The following is a 17,062-nucleotide window of genomic DNA, read 5'->3' on the forward strand; positions in this document are numbered from 1 at the left end:
AAGTCAATACCCATAAGTATGCTATAGACCGCATAAAATTCTTATACACTATCGTGGTTTTTTGGAATAGTGTCTCAAAGTCAAAACATGAAAAAGTGTCCCAAACCTCCCCGGTCTTCCCTATGCATTTTTACTGTAGAACAATTCGTTTTCTGATATATATGGGGACCAATGAGTACCAGGGAAAAAGCAAACGGCATATAAAACATCAATTAATTCCAAAGCTTTCGGCTTGAACCCCAAGTCTTCGTGATAAGCTGGGGCCGGAAAAGCACTTTTTATTCATTAAATCACATTACAAACCCGTTGATAATCGAATCCCATATTCACGTAGAATAAGTTTAACAACGAAGTAAAAAGTAAACGTATTTCATGTATCACACATTATTCTGATTTTTCCGTGTCATGCAAAATGTATGGTCTAGTAATTCTAACTGGTTCGGGTTGAAGTTTAGACGAGTAGCTAGGATTGTAAGGGCTTTTCCATAAGTCCTTCCAAGTATACCATCCATCATAATTGTCAGGATCACCATACTTATCGTGGGAATTGTCTCCCGTCCGTTCAACACGATTCTTAATGGATTCTTCTGTGGCTGATTTCAAGTCATACGCCCAACCCTTCTTAGCGCAATACTCAATAATTGTTGCTGCAAAATTGTGTGGATGTCCATACTCTGATATTTTGTAATCCCAAGGGAAGGCATGATGGTAGTTGTGCCAGCCTTCGCCAAGTACACAGAAGCTTACAAAACGACTTTGTACGGGAAGGATGGTTTTGTCGTAAGGACGTGTTCCGTACAAATGGGCCAGGCTGTTCACGAACCACGTGAAGTTAAGCCCAATGGTTGTTCTGGTGACGTAACAAACGATGAAGGATCTTATGGGATCCTCGTTCCACAACAGGATTGGGATAATGGTAGGAACCACAATAGATATTAAGCTGTAAATCAGTAGAAAATACCTAAAGAAGAGAAAGATAAATTAACTTGCATAACTTTTTGATCACCTACCTTAAGAACTCACTTCTTTTGGAACATGATCCATGAATCTGCTTCGATATCCGACATATCGATCCCTTTACCTATTTCGATCACCTTAGGATGCTTCTTGGACATAAGCCAGCCTACGTGAGAAAAGAAGAATCCTCTGCTGGCATTGTGAGGATCAGCATCTGTATCTGAATACTTGTGATGTTGCCTATGATCTCTGACCCATTCCCACAATGAATTTTGTCCGTTCAGCACAAAGAGAAACATGAGAACGCGCCTCATGATTTTATTTGCTTTGAAGGTACGATGAGTGAAATATCTATGGCCTCCCACTGTCAGTCCAATCCCCCCAATCCATAGCACAAGGTAAGCTAAAATGTGAATTGAACATAAAATTGAATTGAAGTTAAACATTTTGAACAATTTTTAGTATAAACCCATCTCTGAAACACTCACTGTAGATAGTTGTTAGAAAGCTTACACGAAGGGTAAGTACTTCTACAAGACCAATAAGTCCCACAATGTGAAAGACCAAAAACGCCAAAGCATTTTCCCAAACAATTTTATGTTTGAACTTGAAATCTGTACCAAATTCTTGAACACTAAATGCATCACCACTACGATTTGAAATTTCATCTTGTCCAGACAGAGTGTCAGCCAAGTCCGGCTGCATTTCCGCGGATTTTATTTCACTTTCTTTAGTATGTGGTCTTGCAGTCATTTGGGGTGCAAAAGATTATCCAACAAGTATCCCCAAAAGTAATGTTCCCACTGAACACTTCACTCAAGATTGATCCAATAGAGCGAACTACAAGATACTTTTATTGGAAGTATTTATTCTTAAAGACCTACCTATTTCTAGCCGGAACCATTATACATTTTTAATGTAATGGTATATATTTTTATGTTCATTGTGATTCTGTACCACATAAATTAAATATTACAGCTTTTGAGTAACTATATTTTAATAGTTCTGTAAAAGAGAAAGTTTCTAAATATTTTGAGAGAAAAGTTCATAAAAATTAGAAAAAAGTGCCCATGATTCATACGATCCCAAGCTTCGTAATGACTGAATTTTTTATATGTTTCTGAATAAATGTGAGTAGTGAAGCAGTGTTTAGTAGTGAAATATTATTGCAAAAGAGAAAATTAAAAAGTGACAAACCGTTTTTTATATTTTACTTACCGAAAATGTTTTATCTAAATGTTTGTGCCGAAACAGGTACGAAGGTGAACGATCATAAGTCGGAGGCTTGATCGAAGGTAATGATGATTACTCGACTGCCTGTAGAATGTACTTTACATGTTAATGGAGTCTCATTGGAAAAGGTGGAGAAGTTTAAGTATCTCGGGGTATTATTCACGAGTGATGGTAGGATGGACGCCGAACTATCGTCACGAATCGGTCATGCCCTAGACACACGACTTAAGCCGAGAGACGACTTAGTGGAAAATGATAGAAATGTAGTTTGACGATTATTTCTAATATAATTACGCAAAGCCGTCTCTCGGCTAATCCTCAGGTCTATCGAGGCCCTCAAGAGGCTTGGCAGAAGCGTGGTGAGGAAGACCGATCTTAGTCGTTCGGCTAAATTATCGGTTTCCAAAGCTGTGTTCATTCGGTTTATTCCTATTCTCAGCTATGATCATGAGATTTGGGTTACGACCGAGAGTATAAGATAGCGAGAACCAGCTGCCGAGATCAGGTATCTTGATGCGGTTGAAGGAATTAGTCGTTGAGATAGGGTTAAGAACGTAGACGTTCATCAGGAGCTAATAGTCGAGGAGTTGAGAGGTCAAAACTTCGATGGTATGGTCATTTTCAGAGCGTAAATAGAAAAAGATTCCCCAAAGCTATGCAAGCCATTAAAATTTTTTTTTAAGATTATACTTTAAATGGTGGTCTTTTGGATTACCTTTGATTGAAATAAAATCGATTGGAACTCGAACTCAGAACAATAGACTTACACCTAAAATTTTAAATAGGTAAAAGTTAAAGTTTTGAGTGTACTGTTTTAGTCTTAAGGTGTCAAAATTGAAGATCTTATTATTTAAGTTCAAGGTTAATTTCGGGCTAACCTAACGTAGAGGCACAGGGGTACGGAGTTCCGTTTAAAGAAGAAACACATAGTCAATGGCTGTTTGTGTCCTCTTGATGGTGTTACAGGCTTATAGAAGTTTGATACCATTTATAGTAAAGATCTTGAACGATGAATTCGCGTCATCCTTACAGGCCAAGTTAAAGATTTCAAGCCTTAAGTTTAATTTTAGAATTAAGCAGTTAGCAAGGAATAAAGAAAGCCGTAAGCTAAGAATAAATCGATTTACAGTAAAAAAAAACGTTTAAAATTGAAATGAGATACAGCTTTAAAAACTTTCTAAAAAAAAAATGTGTTCAGTAACAAAAGTCGTGATTTCTTAAAGTGAATATCTGTTCTGAATAAATAATTCATTAATCAAAAAAATACAAACAAGAAGGCTTCTCGTTTTTTTAAAATTTTTGCTGATAATGAAATTCACGCCTATGGCGTATAGTTATACCGGGGTAAAGGTTATTATTCCGGAAAATTATTGCAATAACAATGGAAACCTTACGTAAATTTCATTTAAATTAATAAAATGTTCATTCCTCTCAAACCTGTTAATAGTAGTAACTCCATTTAAGTTTAAATTTAAAAAAAATTGAAAATAAATGCAATTTTGTTCTTTAGTCCTTTGATCTGTCCTTTAGATGACAGATCAAAGTTAAGACAAGAGCAAGAAAAAGAATACAACATCATCTGACATTAGTAGACGGTGGGATGAAGTCGGCAATCTAAATTTGGGATTTGGATTCTTTTATTGATTTTCAATAGTGTTCGAATTGATAATCGATAGGGTACGATCGCAGATCATGGGTGCCGAAATACAATTTCTTTTTTTTGATTATTTCAAAATCAGCATTAATAGCAAATAAATAATTCATTTTGTTAAATAAACTAATAAGAAAACAGGAAGACTGGTAAACAATACAATTATTCACTAAATATTTGAATAAATTATAAAATTTGAAGGAAGTGAAAAGGGGTGACAAAGCGTTTAAGCTTTGTGAAATGCTCGAACTTGTGACACAGATGCTATACCTCACAAGTACTTTTGCATCATTTACCGTTTACCAGTTCTCAACCGAGTCATAAATAAGTCAAAAGATGGTCTAAAATAATAATAATAATAATAATAATAATAATAATGGTGGCACAACGTTCCATAGAGGAAGGCGAGTTCGGGACATGCATTATTATTTTTTCTCATACAGGGATGGGGTTGTCAGTCTCATGCTCAATTGAATTAAGTGCAGTGAAGCTCACTGGATGCAATTCGAACACCTTTAACGCCAGAAAAAAATTTCTGGTGACCTAAAGGGGATTCGAACCCAGGACACTTGCATCATAGAGCGAGTGCTCTACCATTTGACTCATTGAGTGCCTTTTGAGTCTAAAATAGCTTCAGGGGGAGACTGGGGCAAAACTTGTCAAAACGCATATATAATTCTTTCATAAGCTCTGAGAAAACTTAAACGTTTTATAATGAGCATATTCTTATAGGAAATTTATTGCTCTACAACTTTTCAGAAGACTACTTTTGTCTATCTCGAAAGAAATGTAATTTTCGAATCATTTTCTAAAAGTCGATTTTGTGGAGATTCTCAAAATTGCTGGGGCAAATTTTGTCAGTCTTCGGATAATTTGTGACGTTTTACTCTCGCAAACGTTAAAAATATCAAATACACATATTTTTATAGGAAATTTATTCCTCTACAACTTTGGCGCAGATAATTTTTCTCTATCTTAACGAAAAATGTGATTAAATTAAGTTAATCAGTATTGATATTTTCTGTAAACCAAATATTCCTAAAATAGGGCTCAAAATTTCATTTTTTTTTTATTTTGCATAATTTTTTCTCGAATCCCTTGAAACTTTGTAAGTTTAAGAAGGTTCATCTAAAGTTTAAGAAGGCTATCTATATTAAAAATTTCAAGCCTCAGTCTCTTTTATTTTAGAAAATAGTGAATATTTAAGTTTCCGCTTTGACAAATTTTGTCCCAGTCTCCCCTAATAAACTTGATTTTTAAACAATATTTTTTTATCTGTACATAACTAGTTATTCGGTTCATAACCGATTTGAACCGATTTATAAATCACTCAAAATATTGGCCAAAATTGGTTTTAAAATTTATTAGTTAAAAAAATGAAGATCGTGTTAATGATCCTGAATGGTGGAAATTTTTGGGAGGTCACAAATCAATAAGTTACAATGGCTCCGTGATAGAGTTCGAGCAGTAAAAGTTGTCATCCGTAGTTATTAGGTGAGATTCTTAACAATCTCACCTACTATAATCCTAACAAAATTTCATGTCGTCCGATCGACCTCAAATTTGGCCAAAATGTGTTTCAGCACTTCCTGATCACGAATATATATGTGGCTAATTTACGTTCCCGGCCGGCCGGCCGGCCGCTCTTTGGAGCTTAATAGCTCCTAAAATAAAAAAGATATCGACTTGCGGTTTTCGGCAAAGGTTATATATCGGGTGAAAATTGCAACTTGGTGCATTGACCCCCCACCCCCCACCCCTCCTTCCGCCATTTTGAAGACCCCCCTTTTTTTGTTTTCTCAATAGCTCCGCCCCTATGGCATCGAGCGGGCTCAAATTTTAGTATGTTATAGCTGGGCCTTAGAGCTTTCCATCAATACCAAACTTAAGGTCCCCTGACCCCCCTGACCCGAGCTATAAGGGTCCAAAAAAAATTTCTTAAAATGGCCATAACTCCGGTTCTAATTGTCAGAATTTAAAAAGTGAGGGCTTTTTGGAAAGCTCTCGTGAAATGCCACTTCCCCTTCTAACATCGCAAGTTCATAAAACCACCGCTAGGGGCGCTTTTTTTAAAAAGAAAATTTTTAAATCTTAAAAGTTAAATAACTCAAAAATTCCATTGTGCATCGGGCTGAAAATTTAGTATGTTGTAGCCGTTGATTATACCTATCAAACAAAAAAAACCTTAAGTCGATCTAAAACCCCTGACCCGAGCTATAAGGGGTCAAAGTTCGAACATTGACCGGCCTCTATCTCCGGTTCTAATTAACATAGCGACCTAAATTTTACCTTTTTGGTTTCGTCTCGATGAGAACTTTCAGATGGAAGTTCAAAAAGTCACCATAGGTGGCGCTGTGATAGCGTCAAAATTCATCGAAATTCAAAGTCACTTTTCTCAAAAACGGCATTGTGCAAGTTAATGAAATTTTAGTATGTTGTAGTCCAGTCTAGGACGTTTCCAAAATGGTGCGTATGCGCGCTGTGGTTTCAATAGAACCGGAGATATGAGGGGTCAAAGTTCACGAAATTCAAAAAATCATATCTCCGGTTCTATGTGACCGATTTTGATGAATGAGGGCTTAAACGAAAGATCTCACCAAATGCTACAACTTTCTAGAATATTTGAACTTCGTGGGACCAACACCAGGGGCGCCACAGTCGAAAAACCAATTTCAATATCACATAACCTCAATTATCTCGACTGTCGCTGAACCGATTTTGATGATTACTTCAACATAATTGTAGAGCACATTTGTCTCTACATTTCGTCCATACATCATTTTCCACTCAGACTACGCTATCACTCCGACTTTGCCGTTTAAGTGTGAAAAAATTGATTTTTCCCATAATAACGCTTTGAAATTACTCAGATGCCAATTTGACTGCCTCTACTCCACCAAGACACTTAAAATAGGGGTTTAAATGGAAAGTCCCGCAAAATACAACAATTCTTTGATATAGTTGAAGTTCAACAAATGACTACTTTTGGGGCACTCTGGATGACAAAACGAGTTAAGAAACAAAAAACCTCGCTTATCTTGGCTTCTGAGTAATCGATGAGATCATGTTCTATGGAAAAATTATAGAGAACATTCTGATCTACATTTCACCCATATAACACTTTTCTGTCAGTTCATCCAAATCCTTGATATTTTGGTTTAAATACAAAATTTGTATAATTTCACGAATTTGATTCAAGATAACTGAATGGCGTCTCCCAACTTCAGCTCCAAATCGAATTTGCATGCACTCCGAGTTAGCTCACGTTAAGAATCTCACCTACATAAGCCGGTTAGGATTATCTGTCCCTTTATAAACCTAGCGTGTTAAAGAAAAACAACATTTTTTTCAGTAAGTTATTTTATTCTCTATAAATCGCCAGAAAAATGTTTTTACACTACTGTCCATTTGATATTGTAGAGAGCTATCCGTTCAAATGGGGAGTTTTCGATCTCTGCAACAACATTTTAAAATTTTTAAATTCGGATTTTTTGGAAAGATTTCAAAATTTTCAAATCAGATACATCAGTTCTTATCGGTAATGAGTCAGTAAAGCACTCATAATTGCTTTATCTTTCTTTCTTTTTTTTATTTTTTGAACGAAACTTTATAACCGGGCTAGAAGTCAAACTATAAGAGATATCGTCTTACGCTCTTCACAACCCCCTCCCACCTCTTCCAGAAAATAGATACTAATTCGAGACGTTTTTTCTCCTTTTTCGTCTCACGCGCCTCTTCCTTAGCTACCAAAATTATGTATATATTTTCGCATAAACTTCCCTTCCATAATCTTTTACTGCCAAATTTATGTGTTAGATATTCTCGAGTATTAGCCTAAGTCTATTTGGATATTTTTGTACCATTGTCAATAAGCATAATAAAATTAATTTTAATTTGAATTCTTAATTAAATAAACAGTCGCCATGAAATGAACAACCTTAATCTCAATCTAAAATTTTACTTATAGCCTCGAATTGTCTGATACCGATACACGTTTATTGCTATTTTATTAATACTAAAGAGAGCAATATATTTCCTCAGATGATACATTAACATTCGTATAATCTTCATTGTTTGCTGGATATTCTCTTCTATAATTAAGTGAAGTTTTGATTAGAGAATCAAGCTGCAAATTTTTATTAAACAACGGACATTTAAGTAAAAATAAAGCTCGTAACGTGTAGTTTTTGTACCAAAGAATCACACTATCGGCAAAGAAGCTTATTATTATCTTGCAGATCTTTTAATGACTTTGAGGAAGAAGGGGTGAACTCCTTAAAAATAAATACGTCTAATTAAAACCTGTTAATAGTTAGTAAAATCGGATCAGTTTAGTGTGAAGTGCCACAAGAGACGGTTGATTTTGAGGATAACTTGTTGAATATTCTCTTGCAACAAAAATGACTAAAAGACCGAATTCTAAAGAAAGTGAAATGAAATCTAAAGAAATTCCGACGGACTTAGCTAATGCTCTCCCTGAAGATGAAATTTCAAGTCCAAATGGGGATGTATCAAGTGTTCAGGATCTTGGTACAGATTTCAATTTCAAACGTAAAATTGTGTGGTCAAATGTAGTTGTCTTCTTAATCTTACACATTCTCGGATTTATTGGTCTGATTGAGATGCTTACTTTGGGTGTAAGCATTCTAACAAATATCTACAGTGAGTGTTTAAGTGATTGATTATCCTTAAAAAGATTTGCCATTTAATTCATTAAAATTCAGATATTTTTTTGGGCGTGATCGGTGGAATTGGAATCACGATGGGAGCTCACAGACTCTTCACTCATCGTTCCTTCAAAGCCAAACCACCTCTAAGACGTATCCTTATGATTCTATTTGTTCTCAATGGACAAAATTCATTATGGGAATGGGTCAGAGATCATAGGCAACATCATAAGTACTCAGATACAGATGCTGATCCTCACAACGCCAGCAGAGGATTCTTCTTTTCTCATGTAGGCTGGCTTATGTCCAAGAAGCATCCTAAGGTGATCGAAATAGGTAAAGGGATCGATATGTCGGATATCGAAGCAGATTCATGGATCATGTTCCAAAAGAAGTGAGTTCTCATAAACCATGTAGGTGATCAAACATTTTTTCAAGCATTTTTTTTGTTTTCCTTGCTTTATAGATACTTAATACCAATTTACGGATTAGTATCCATTGTGATTCCTACCATAATCCCGGTCATGCTATGGAATGAAGACCTCATAAAATCATTTCTCGTTTGTTACGTCACCAGAACAGTTATAGTTCTTAATTGCACGTGGTGCGTAAACAGCGTGACCCACATGTACGGAACACGTCCGTATGACAAAACCGTTCTTGCGGTTCAAAATGACTATGTAAGTGCCTTTTCATTCGGCGAAGGTTATCATAACTACCATCATGCCTTCCCTTGGGACTACAGAACATCAGAGTTTGGGCCACAGAATGGTATTGTACAAACCTTAATTGAATATTGCGCTAAGAAGGGTTGGGCGTATGACTTAAGATCACCCACGGAAGAATCCGTTAAGAATCGTGTCCAACGAAAAGGAGATAACTCCCATTATAAGTACGGCGGCTCTAATAATTATGATGAGTGTGAGACCAGGAAAAACTTATAGAACTCATAGACGAGTAGCATGGGATAATTGGGATTATAGGACATCAGAATATGGGCAACCATACAATGTAGTAGCAACAGTGTTATTGACTACTGTGCTAAGAGGGACCAGGGGTTATGACTTGAAATCAGCCACAGAATAATCCATCAAAAATCGTGTAGAACGAAAGGGAGACAATTCCCATCATAAGTACGGTGATCCTGACAATTTTGGTGGGTATGATACTTGAAAGAACCTATGGAAGAGTCCAGCTAATACCAGTTATTCCTCAAAACTTCAATCCGAACCAATTAGAATTACTAGACCTTATGTTTTTCATGATACTAAAAAACAGAATGAACCTAATTTGTGAAACATAAAATATATGTAATTAAGACACTATTGTACAAATGAGCAATAAAAATTAAACTGGATCAACAAAAATTCTATTTGAAACCAAAAGTTTTTCGTTCCAGCTAAAAACGTCATAAATGCAGGCGAAGTAAATTGGATTCAGTTTTTAGTAGATTTAGGTTTGTTGCTGATTAAAAAGTTAAAATTTTATTAACAAAAATCAATTAGTACTTCGGATTTGTTTTTCCTACCTCATATATTTATATGTAGTGCATAATACCCTTTTACATCTTTTTATAGTAACCGGGAGAATTACAATAGATTTTATCTATAAAGTTATTTTTCCAATTAAGCACCAAACTTTAACTTGAGACCGGAAACAGAGATTGAAAAATCGTTTGTAGAACAGATCAAGTGTCGATGGACGGCTAGATGTTGATTATGTACGATCTATCCTAAAACATCCTTCATACAAAATATGTAGGGTCGAATCAACACCTCTTCGACAGGGAACCCTTATTGACACTTTTGTCAAAATGTTGAAATTTATTTAATGTATCTAATCAAATGTAAGAAATATGGCGTTTTTTACTTAACACTAAACCTACCAAGACCCGTTCAAATTGACCGGTTTAAAATTAACACATTTTTAAACGGTGCAATGTCACTATCAAACTTTATGAATTTCTTAAAATATGCATGTAATATATTTTTAAGTTTTTAAATTTTAATGTTTTACTCTTTCCTAAGTCACATTTGTTGAGCATCCTACCCTACCGCGGTTTGTCATTTGACCGAAAAACGACCAGAAGCGGTCGGTAGGTTTAGTGTTAATCTACGTTTTTCGATATTAATAAGTGTTCAAATTTCATATTCCAAATGGTACAGAGTAGGGTGTCAATAGGTCCTGACACGAGTTCCTGAAATGTCAATGGGTGTTCCTTTCACCCTATAATTCAACCCAAACGGTACAGATCGGACTCAAAGTATGCAATATCTGAGACTTAAAACTTTTTATTGAAAAGAAAAAAATCGACGAGGTAATCGACTCCTACCGACCTTGATCCAAGCCATCCAAGCTATAAAGGATCAAACAGAGACTTTAAATTCACATAACTCTCTCAGATTAATTGTAAAGTGTTTGATAATCTCTAATGTTACTGAAAGTTTTCGCTCAATTACAACTTTGCAGACCAAACCATCTCATGTTTTGACGATTTGCGTTAAAACTGCTATAATAGAAACCTCGATTTTCGAAAAATTTATATAATTTCGAAAATTAGATGTTTCCAATATTTTTTTTTTTTTGAATTTATTAATTCGTATTTTGTTAATTCTCCATCATGTTTTAGCTTTAAATTTCTAACGTTTAAGAGTCATAGCAGGATATTATCACAAAAATCGCATTTGCAGCGATAATAAAGGTTTAATTTATTTGAAAGTGCTATAGTGTCCTCGGTAATAGTCTTACTAACGTTTTTTTAAGGTTCGAATTCATTTTGATCGGTACTGACAAAAATTAACTTTTTCGAGTTTCCAGATATTTTTATTGAATATGTTATTTGTTATGTTTTGTTTTTATTTATTTTTTAGTTATTTTATTTATTTAATCTATATTTTTCACAAACATTGTTCCTAACATGATCACTTGAGCATTTTTTTTCGTTTCTTATACAAGCATTTTCTTTATTGCAAATAAATTGTACGAACAATTGTTTGTAAAAGAAGAACAACTGCTCGTCAATTCGGTGGTCCCCAGAGGGAATTCACATATAATTACGATTCATTTTACGAAATATCTTTTTTTCGTGTTTTGATTTCTATGACACGTATGTGCTATTTACCAATCAGTTTTACATTTTGTGTATTTGTTCTTACTGGTCTTTATATTTTATTCGGTTGAAATATAATTATTATATACCGTGAAATCATACAACTTTGTGCCAAAAGGTACAACTTTGTGCCACCCTATTTTTAGACATGAAAAGCTCTCTAGCGGAATTGGTAGTTGCGGGAAAGCTCTCCAAAAATTCTGCAAGGTAGCTCTAACATACGCAAAATGATTATGAATATTCCCTTTTCTATGCTTGTTACCAAAGGTTGGTAAGAATTCCATCATTATCTGTGCTGTTTCTTCATTTTTCCAAATCTAGAAAAGTGTCCTCTAGGACACGCATAGCAAAAAGCTTGTAATTTATTCCATGTATCTTGTTGCATTCCTTTACTATTGAGGATAAAATAGCTAAATCGGCGATTTCATAGATTGTCCCCTTTTCTTGTAGTGAAGTGTTAATCTCAAAATGGGGAAAACACAGTACAACTTTGTGCCACTAATTTTCTCGATAATTTGACCTCTATATAATCGATATCGTTAAAATTTTAGTGTTTAGTAATATCTATGGGACTCATTTCTTTCAAACAAGAAAAATTTGACCCCATCCAACCCCCCTGATCAGAGATATTGGGCATAAAGAATAAATTTTGCGACTTCTTATATTCATTTAAAAGAATATTTATTTTGAGCCGTTCTAGTTGTTAGAATTTGATCATTGATGGTGTAAATTAAAGGTATTATAAACATATACAATTCCTGGGAACACTACAAATTTCGGGCGACGACAGCGAGGGATGCTATAATCGAAAAATTGATTTTCGGAATTCCGAAACGTTTCCAATTTCGACGAAAATTTAGTATGTTGTAGCCAATGCTGAGACCTTTCTAACGATGGGTCGCTCTAGCCTCTCGATGTTACTTGAATCGACCTAAAAAAAAATTTATAAACAATAATTAATTAAATTAAATTCAAGGAAAATAAAATTAAAATTTGTTTTATGTATTGTTTGATTGTGAATATATATACATATATATATAGTGATGATTTGAAGCCAAAATTGTGAAACTTAACATATTGATAAAAAGAGGGTGGCACAAAGTTTCACAATTTTCGCTTACAACTTTGTGCCACATACAAGAAATTTTCTTTTTATCCAAAGATGCCTGGATTTTTTTCTACCACGGGGCTATATTCTAGAAATGAGTAGTTATGTTGAATAAAAATGTCATTCAAATATCTCAACTAATTTAGGAAATATTCAAGAAAAACTTGAAAAAGTGGCACAAAATTGTATGATTTGACGGTACTGCTCGTCAGATTATTGTTTCAGATAAATACAGGAAATGTGCAAGAGGGAAGAAAATTAATTAAATTTAAACATTAACTGAGAACTTGCAATTAAACTTTCAATTAAATATAGTAAATATTAAGAAAAAGTAAAACCTGATGGAAATTAAGAACTAAAAAAGTCTAGAAAGATAAAAAATTAGTCAGGGATCGGTTGACACGTTGACACTGGTTAATAGGGCTATTCCACTGAAAAGTGTTTCATGATAAAAATGGTTCTTTGCTTTATTTCATTTTATTACTATATCTCTCTTACACATTTTTTTTATAAGATTTGCATCTTATTCATGTGTTTACAAAAATAATCATTTTTTAAGGAATAGCGGGAGGTGGGGCACCTTTGAATGTATGTATGGCAACTTTGAAATTGGAATTTTTCACCTATGTTGAAATGCATCTGAGCCATATTATAATGTAATTTAATCTCAATCTGTTTCTGCTGCTAAATTATATTATGATATGGCTTAATTGTATTTAAAATTAGATGAGAAATTCCGATTTTAAAGTTGCCTTACATTCAAAGGTGTCGCATTTCCCCCTAACATCATATGACATGCTCATAATGTATAGACGAAATCAATTGAAATAAAAGGAGACATTTTTAGTTTAAGTTCAGTTGTCAACTACAGGTAGGGGGAGGTGGGGCACCTTTGAGATTGGGATTTTTCACATATTTTTAAATAAAATTGAGCCTTATCCTGATATAATTTAGCTGCACGACTAGACTGAGAAGCTAAATTGGATTATGATACGGCTCATTGTCAGTTCCACATAAACATAGGAGAAAATTCCCAATTTCAACGGTGCCCCACTTTCAAAGGTGCCCCACTTCCCCCTATTCTTAAATCTAAAGACACAGCGGTGAATATATTTACTATTCAAATTTCAATGTGTTATGAGTACCAATCAATTATCATTAGGTAGTCAATACAATCCTATTAGATAAACTAAAAAGTAAACATTTCTACAGATGAACAAGCGATTTTCAAGTACAAAAATAAAATAAACACTTTTTTTAATCAAACACTAATATTAGTCAGTGTTGGCAAGACGACACGACATGTCGCTACGACGTGTCGCAAGCGTGTAGTGTCGTAAATTATTTTGTAACATATTTTTCCCCTCTTAAAAAATTCTTTATAAATCCGAAGAGATAGTCTCCAGATACTGTAAATGTGCATAATCAAGAAAAAAATGTCTGAAATTATTTAGAGATGTTATGAGAAAAATAGGTAAAATCGTAAAATCCAGTTGGGAGACAGAACCATTTATTTTTAATCGTATCGGGATTTCTGTTACAATGTAATCTTGTTTGTACGTTATATAGTTGTGTATCCTATGTTGGAAGAATCTGCTAAGTCCGTGTGTAGACCGCTCAGGAGCGCCTTCCCTGCAGAGTAGTTGCTTCTCCCGTGAACAATTATCATGTCTTATAGAAAAATACGATTCTTCCCAAAGCTTTCGACTCGGACACCAAGCCTTCCTCAGTGGTCAAATCTAGAATTTTCTTGCTTTGTCAATTTGGTCTGAGGTTTCACAGGGCTTGGGATTTGGGGCACTGCAAGAAAAATCTTTAAAAGCTATAATTGAGGGAAACATCTAGAATTAAAAGTGCAGAGCCCCAAATCCCCATGCCTGTGAAACGCCAAAACCAATTGACAAAGCAAGAAAATTCTAGATTTGACCACTGAGGAAGGCTTGGTGTCCGAGTTGAAAGCTTTGGTGATTCACATGACACTTTTTGTGAAAGTTTTACGAAATACTTAGAATAAGTAATCTAAAAGCTGTGAATTTCTCACGTGAAATCTCGCGGCCATATTTGGGGGACAAACTCACTGTGTGGAAAGGTAGCAGAAGTTCCTCGATCGACTGATAATGAGCTTTCTGAACAAGTTTTTTTTGATATCCGGTAGTACATTCCAGGACACGACAATTGTTCTGAATAGTTCTGACAATCAAATTTTTATCATAACACCTCTAAATAATTTTACAATATTTTTTTTTAATTGTAATTAAAATTTTTGAATTTTGCGACGCGTCGTGCAACACCAATGGATCGTACGAGGTGTCGCAAATTATTTGTGACACACCGTTTGCCAACATTAATCAACTCCTTAAAAATAAACATATCTCATTCAAACTAGTTGATAATTAGTAACATATTGAATCAGTTTTGTGTGAAGTGCCACAAGAGACGGTTGATTTTGAGGATAACTTGTTGAATATTCTCTTGCAACAAAAATGACTAAAAGACCAAATTCTAAAGAAAGTGAAATAAAATCTAAAGAAATTCCGACGGACTTATCTAATGCTCTCCCTGAAGATGAAATTTCAAGTCCAAATGGGGATGTATCAAGTGTTCAGGATCTTGGTACAGATTTCAATTTCAAACGTAAAATTGTGTGGTCAAATGTAGTTGTCTTCTTAATCTTACACATTCTCGGATTTATTGGTCTGATTGAGATGCTTACTTTGAGTGTAAGCATTCTAACAAATATCTACAGTGAGTGTTTAAGTGATTGATTATCCTTAAAAAGATTTGCCATTTAATTCATTAAAATTCAGATATTTTTTTGGGCGTGATCGGTGGAATTGGAATCACGATGGGAGCTCACAGACTCTTCACTCATCGTTCCTTCAAAGCCAAACCACCTCTAAGACGTATCCTTATGATTCTATTTGTTCTCAATGGACAAAATCCATTATGGGAATGGGCTAGGGATCATAGGCAACATCATAAGTACTCAGATACAGATGCTGATCCTCACAATGCCAGCAGAGGATTCTTCTTTTCCCACGTAGGCTGGCTTATGTCCAAGAAGCATCCTAAGGTGATCGAACTAGGCAAAGGGATCGATATGTCGGATCTCGAGGCAGATTCCTGGATCATGTTCCAAAAGAAGTGAGTTTTCATAAACCATGTATGTGATCAAACATTTTTTTCAAGCTTTTTTTGTTTTCCTTGCTTTATAGATACTTAATACCAATTTACGGATTAGTATCCATTGTGATTCCTACCATAATCCCGGTCCTGCTATGGAATGAAGACCTCATAAAATCATTTCTCGTTTGTTACGTCACCAGAACAGTTATAGTTCTTAATTGCACGTGGTGCGTAAACAGCGTGACCCACATGTACGGAACACGTCCGTATGACAAAACCGTTCTTGCGGTTCAAAATGACTATGTAAGTGCCTTTTCATTCGGCGAAGGTTATCATAACTACCATCATGCCTTCCCTTGGGACTACAGAGCATCAGAGTTTGGGCCACAGAATGGTATTGTACAAACCTTAATTGAATATTGTGCTAAAAAGGGTTGGGCGTATGACTTAAGATCACCCACGGAAGAATCCGTTAAGAATCGTGTCCAACGAAAAGGAGATAACTCCCATTATAAGTACGGCGGCTCTAATAATTATGATGAGTGTGAGACCAGGAAAAACTTATAGAACTCATAGACGAGTAGCATGGGATAATTGGGATTATAGGACATCAGAATATGGGCAACCATACAATGTAGTAGCAACAGTTATTGACTACTGTACTCAGAGGGACCGGGTGTATGACTTGAAATCAGCCACAGAATAATCCATCAAGAATCGTGCAGAACCAACAGGAGACAATTCCCATCATAAGTACGGTGATCCTGACAATTTTGATGGGTATGAGACCTGGAAAAACCTATGGAAGAGTCCAGCTAATCCCAGTTATTCCTCGAAACCTCAATCCTAACCAATTAGAATTACTAGACCTTATGTTTTTCATGATACTAAAAAAAAACAGAATGAACCAAATTTGTGAAACATAAAATATATGTAATTAAGACACTATTGTACAAATGAGCAATAAAAATTAAACTGGATCAACAAAAATTTTATTTGAAACCAAGAGTTTCTCGTTTCATCTGAAACCGTCTTAGATGCAGGCAAAGTAAAATGGATTCAGTTTAGTATAGAGTTAGGTTGCTGATTAAAAAGTTAAAATTTTATTAATAAGAATCAATTGGTACTTCGGATTTGTTTTTCCTACGTCGTAATGCCCTTTCATATCTTTCTATAGTAACCGGGAGAATTACAATAGATTTTATCTATAA

General features: G+C 34.9%; 3 protein-coding genes across 3 annotated transcripts; 2 read left to right on the forward strand and 1 right to left on the reverse strand.

Moving 5' to 3' along the window:
- Nucleotides 1-212: 212 nt before the first annotated feature.
- On the reverse strand, nt 213-1,798 carry LOC129804037 (acyl-CoA Delta-9 desaturase-like). The gene is made up of 3 exons (XM_055851017.1): nt 1,446-1,798; nt 1,024-1,360; nt 213-961 (listed from the first exon to the last, which is right to left on the reverse strand). Exons 1-3 carry the CDS (start codon nt 1,708-1,710, stop codon nt 385-387), a joined length of 1,179 nt encoding a protein of 392 aa, XP_055706992.1. The 5' UTR covers nt 1,711-1,798; the 3' UTR covers nt 213-384.
- Nucleotides 1,799-8,298: 6,500 nt separating this feature from the next.
- Nucleotides 8,299-9,875, forward strand: LOC129804036 (acyl-CoA Delta-9 desaturase-like). The gene is made up of 3 exons (XM_055851016.1): nt 8,299-8,503; nt 8,566-8,902; nt 8,975-9,875. The coding sequence occupies exons 1-3, from the start codon at nt 8,464-8,466 to the stop codon at nt 9,450-9,452; spliced, it is 855 nt and encodes a 284-aa protein (XP_055706991.1). The 5' UTR covers nt 8,299-8,463; the 3' UTR covers nt 9,453-9,875.
- A 5,261-nt stretch (nt 9,876-15,136) lies between these two features.
- LOC129804035 (acyl-CoA Delta-9 desaturase-like) lies at nt 15,137-16,841 on the forward strand. Its single transcript, XM_055851014.1, has 3 exons — nt 15,137-15,470; nt 15,533-15,869; nt 15,941-16,841. The coding sequence occupies exons 1-3, from the start codon at nt 15,209-15,211 to the stop codon at nt 16,416-16,418; spliced, it is 1,077 nt and encodes a 358-aa protein (XP_055706989.1). The 5' UTR covers nt 15,137-15,208; the 3' UTR covers nt 16,419-16,841.
- Nucleotides 16,842-17,062: the final 221 nt, after the last annotated feature.

The sequence above is a fragment of the Phlebotomus papatasi genome, chromosome 2 (assembly GCF_024763615.1).
Source record: "Phlebotomus papatasi isolate M1 chromosome 2, Ppap_2.1, whole genome shotgun sequence".
Lineage (NCBI taxonomy): Eukaryota > Metazoa > Arthropoda > Insecta > Diptera > Psychodidae > Phlebotomus > Phlebotomus papatasi.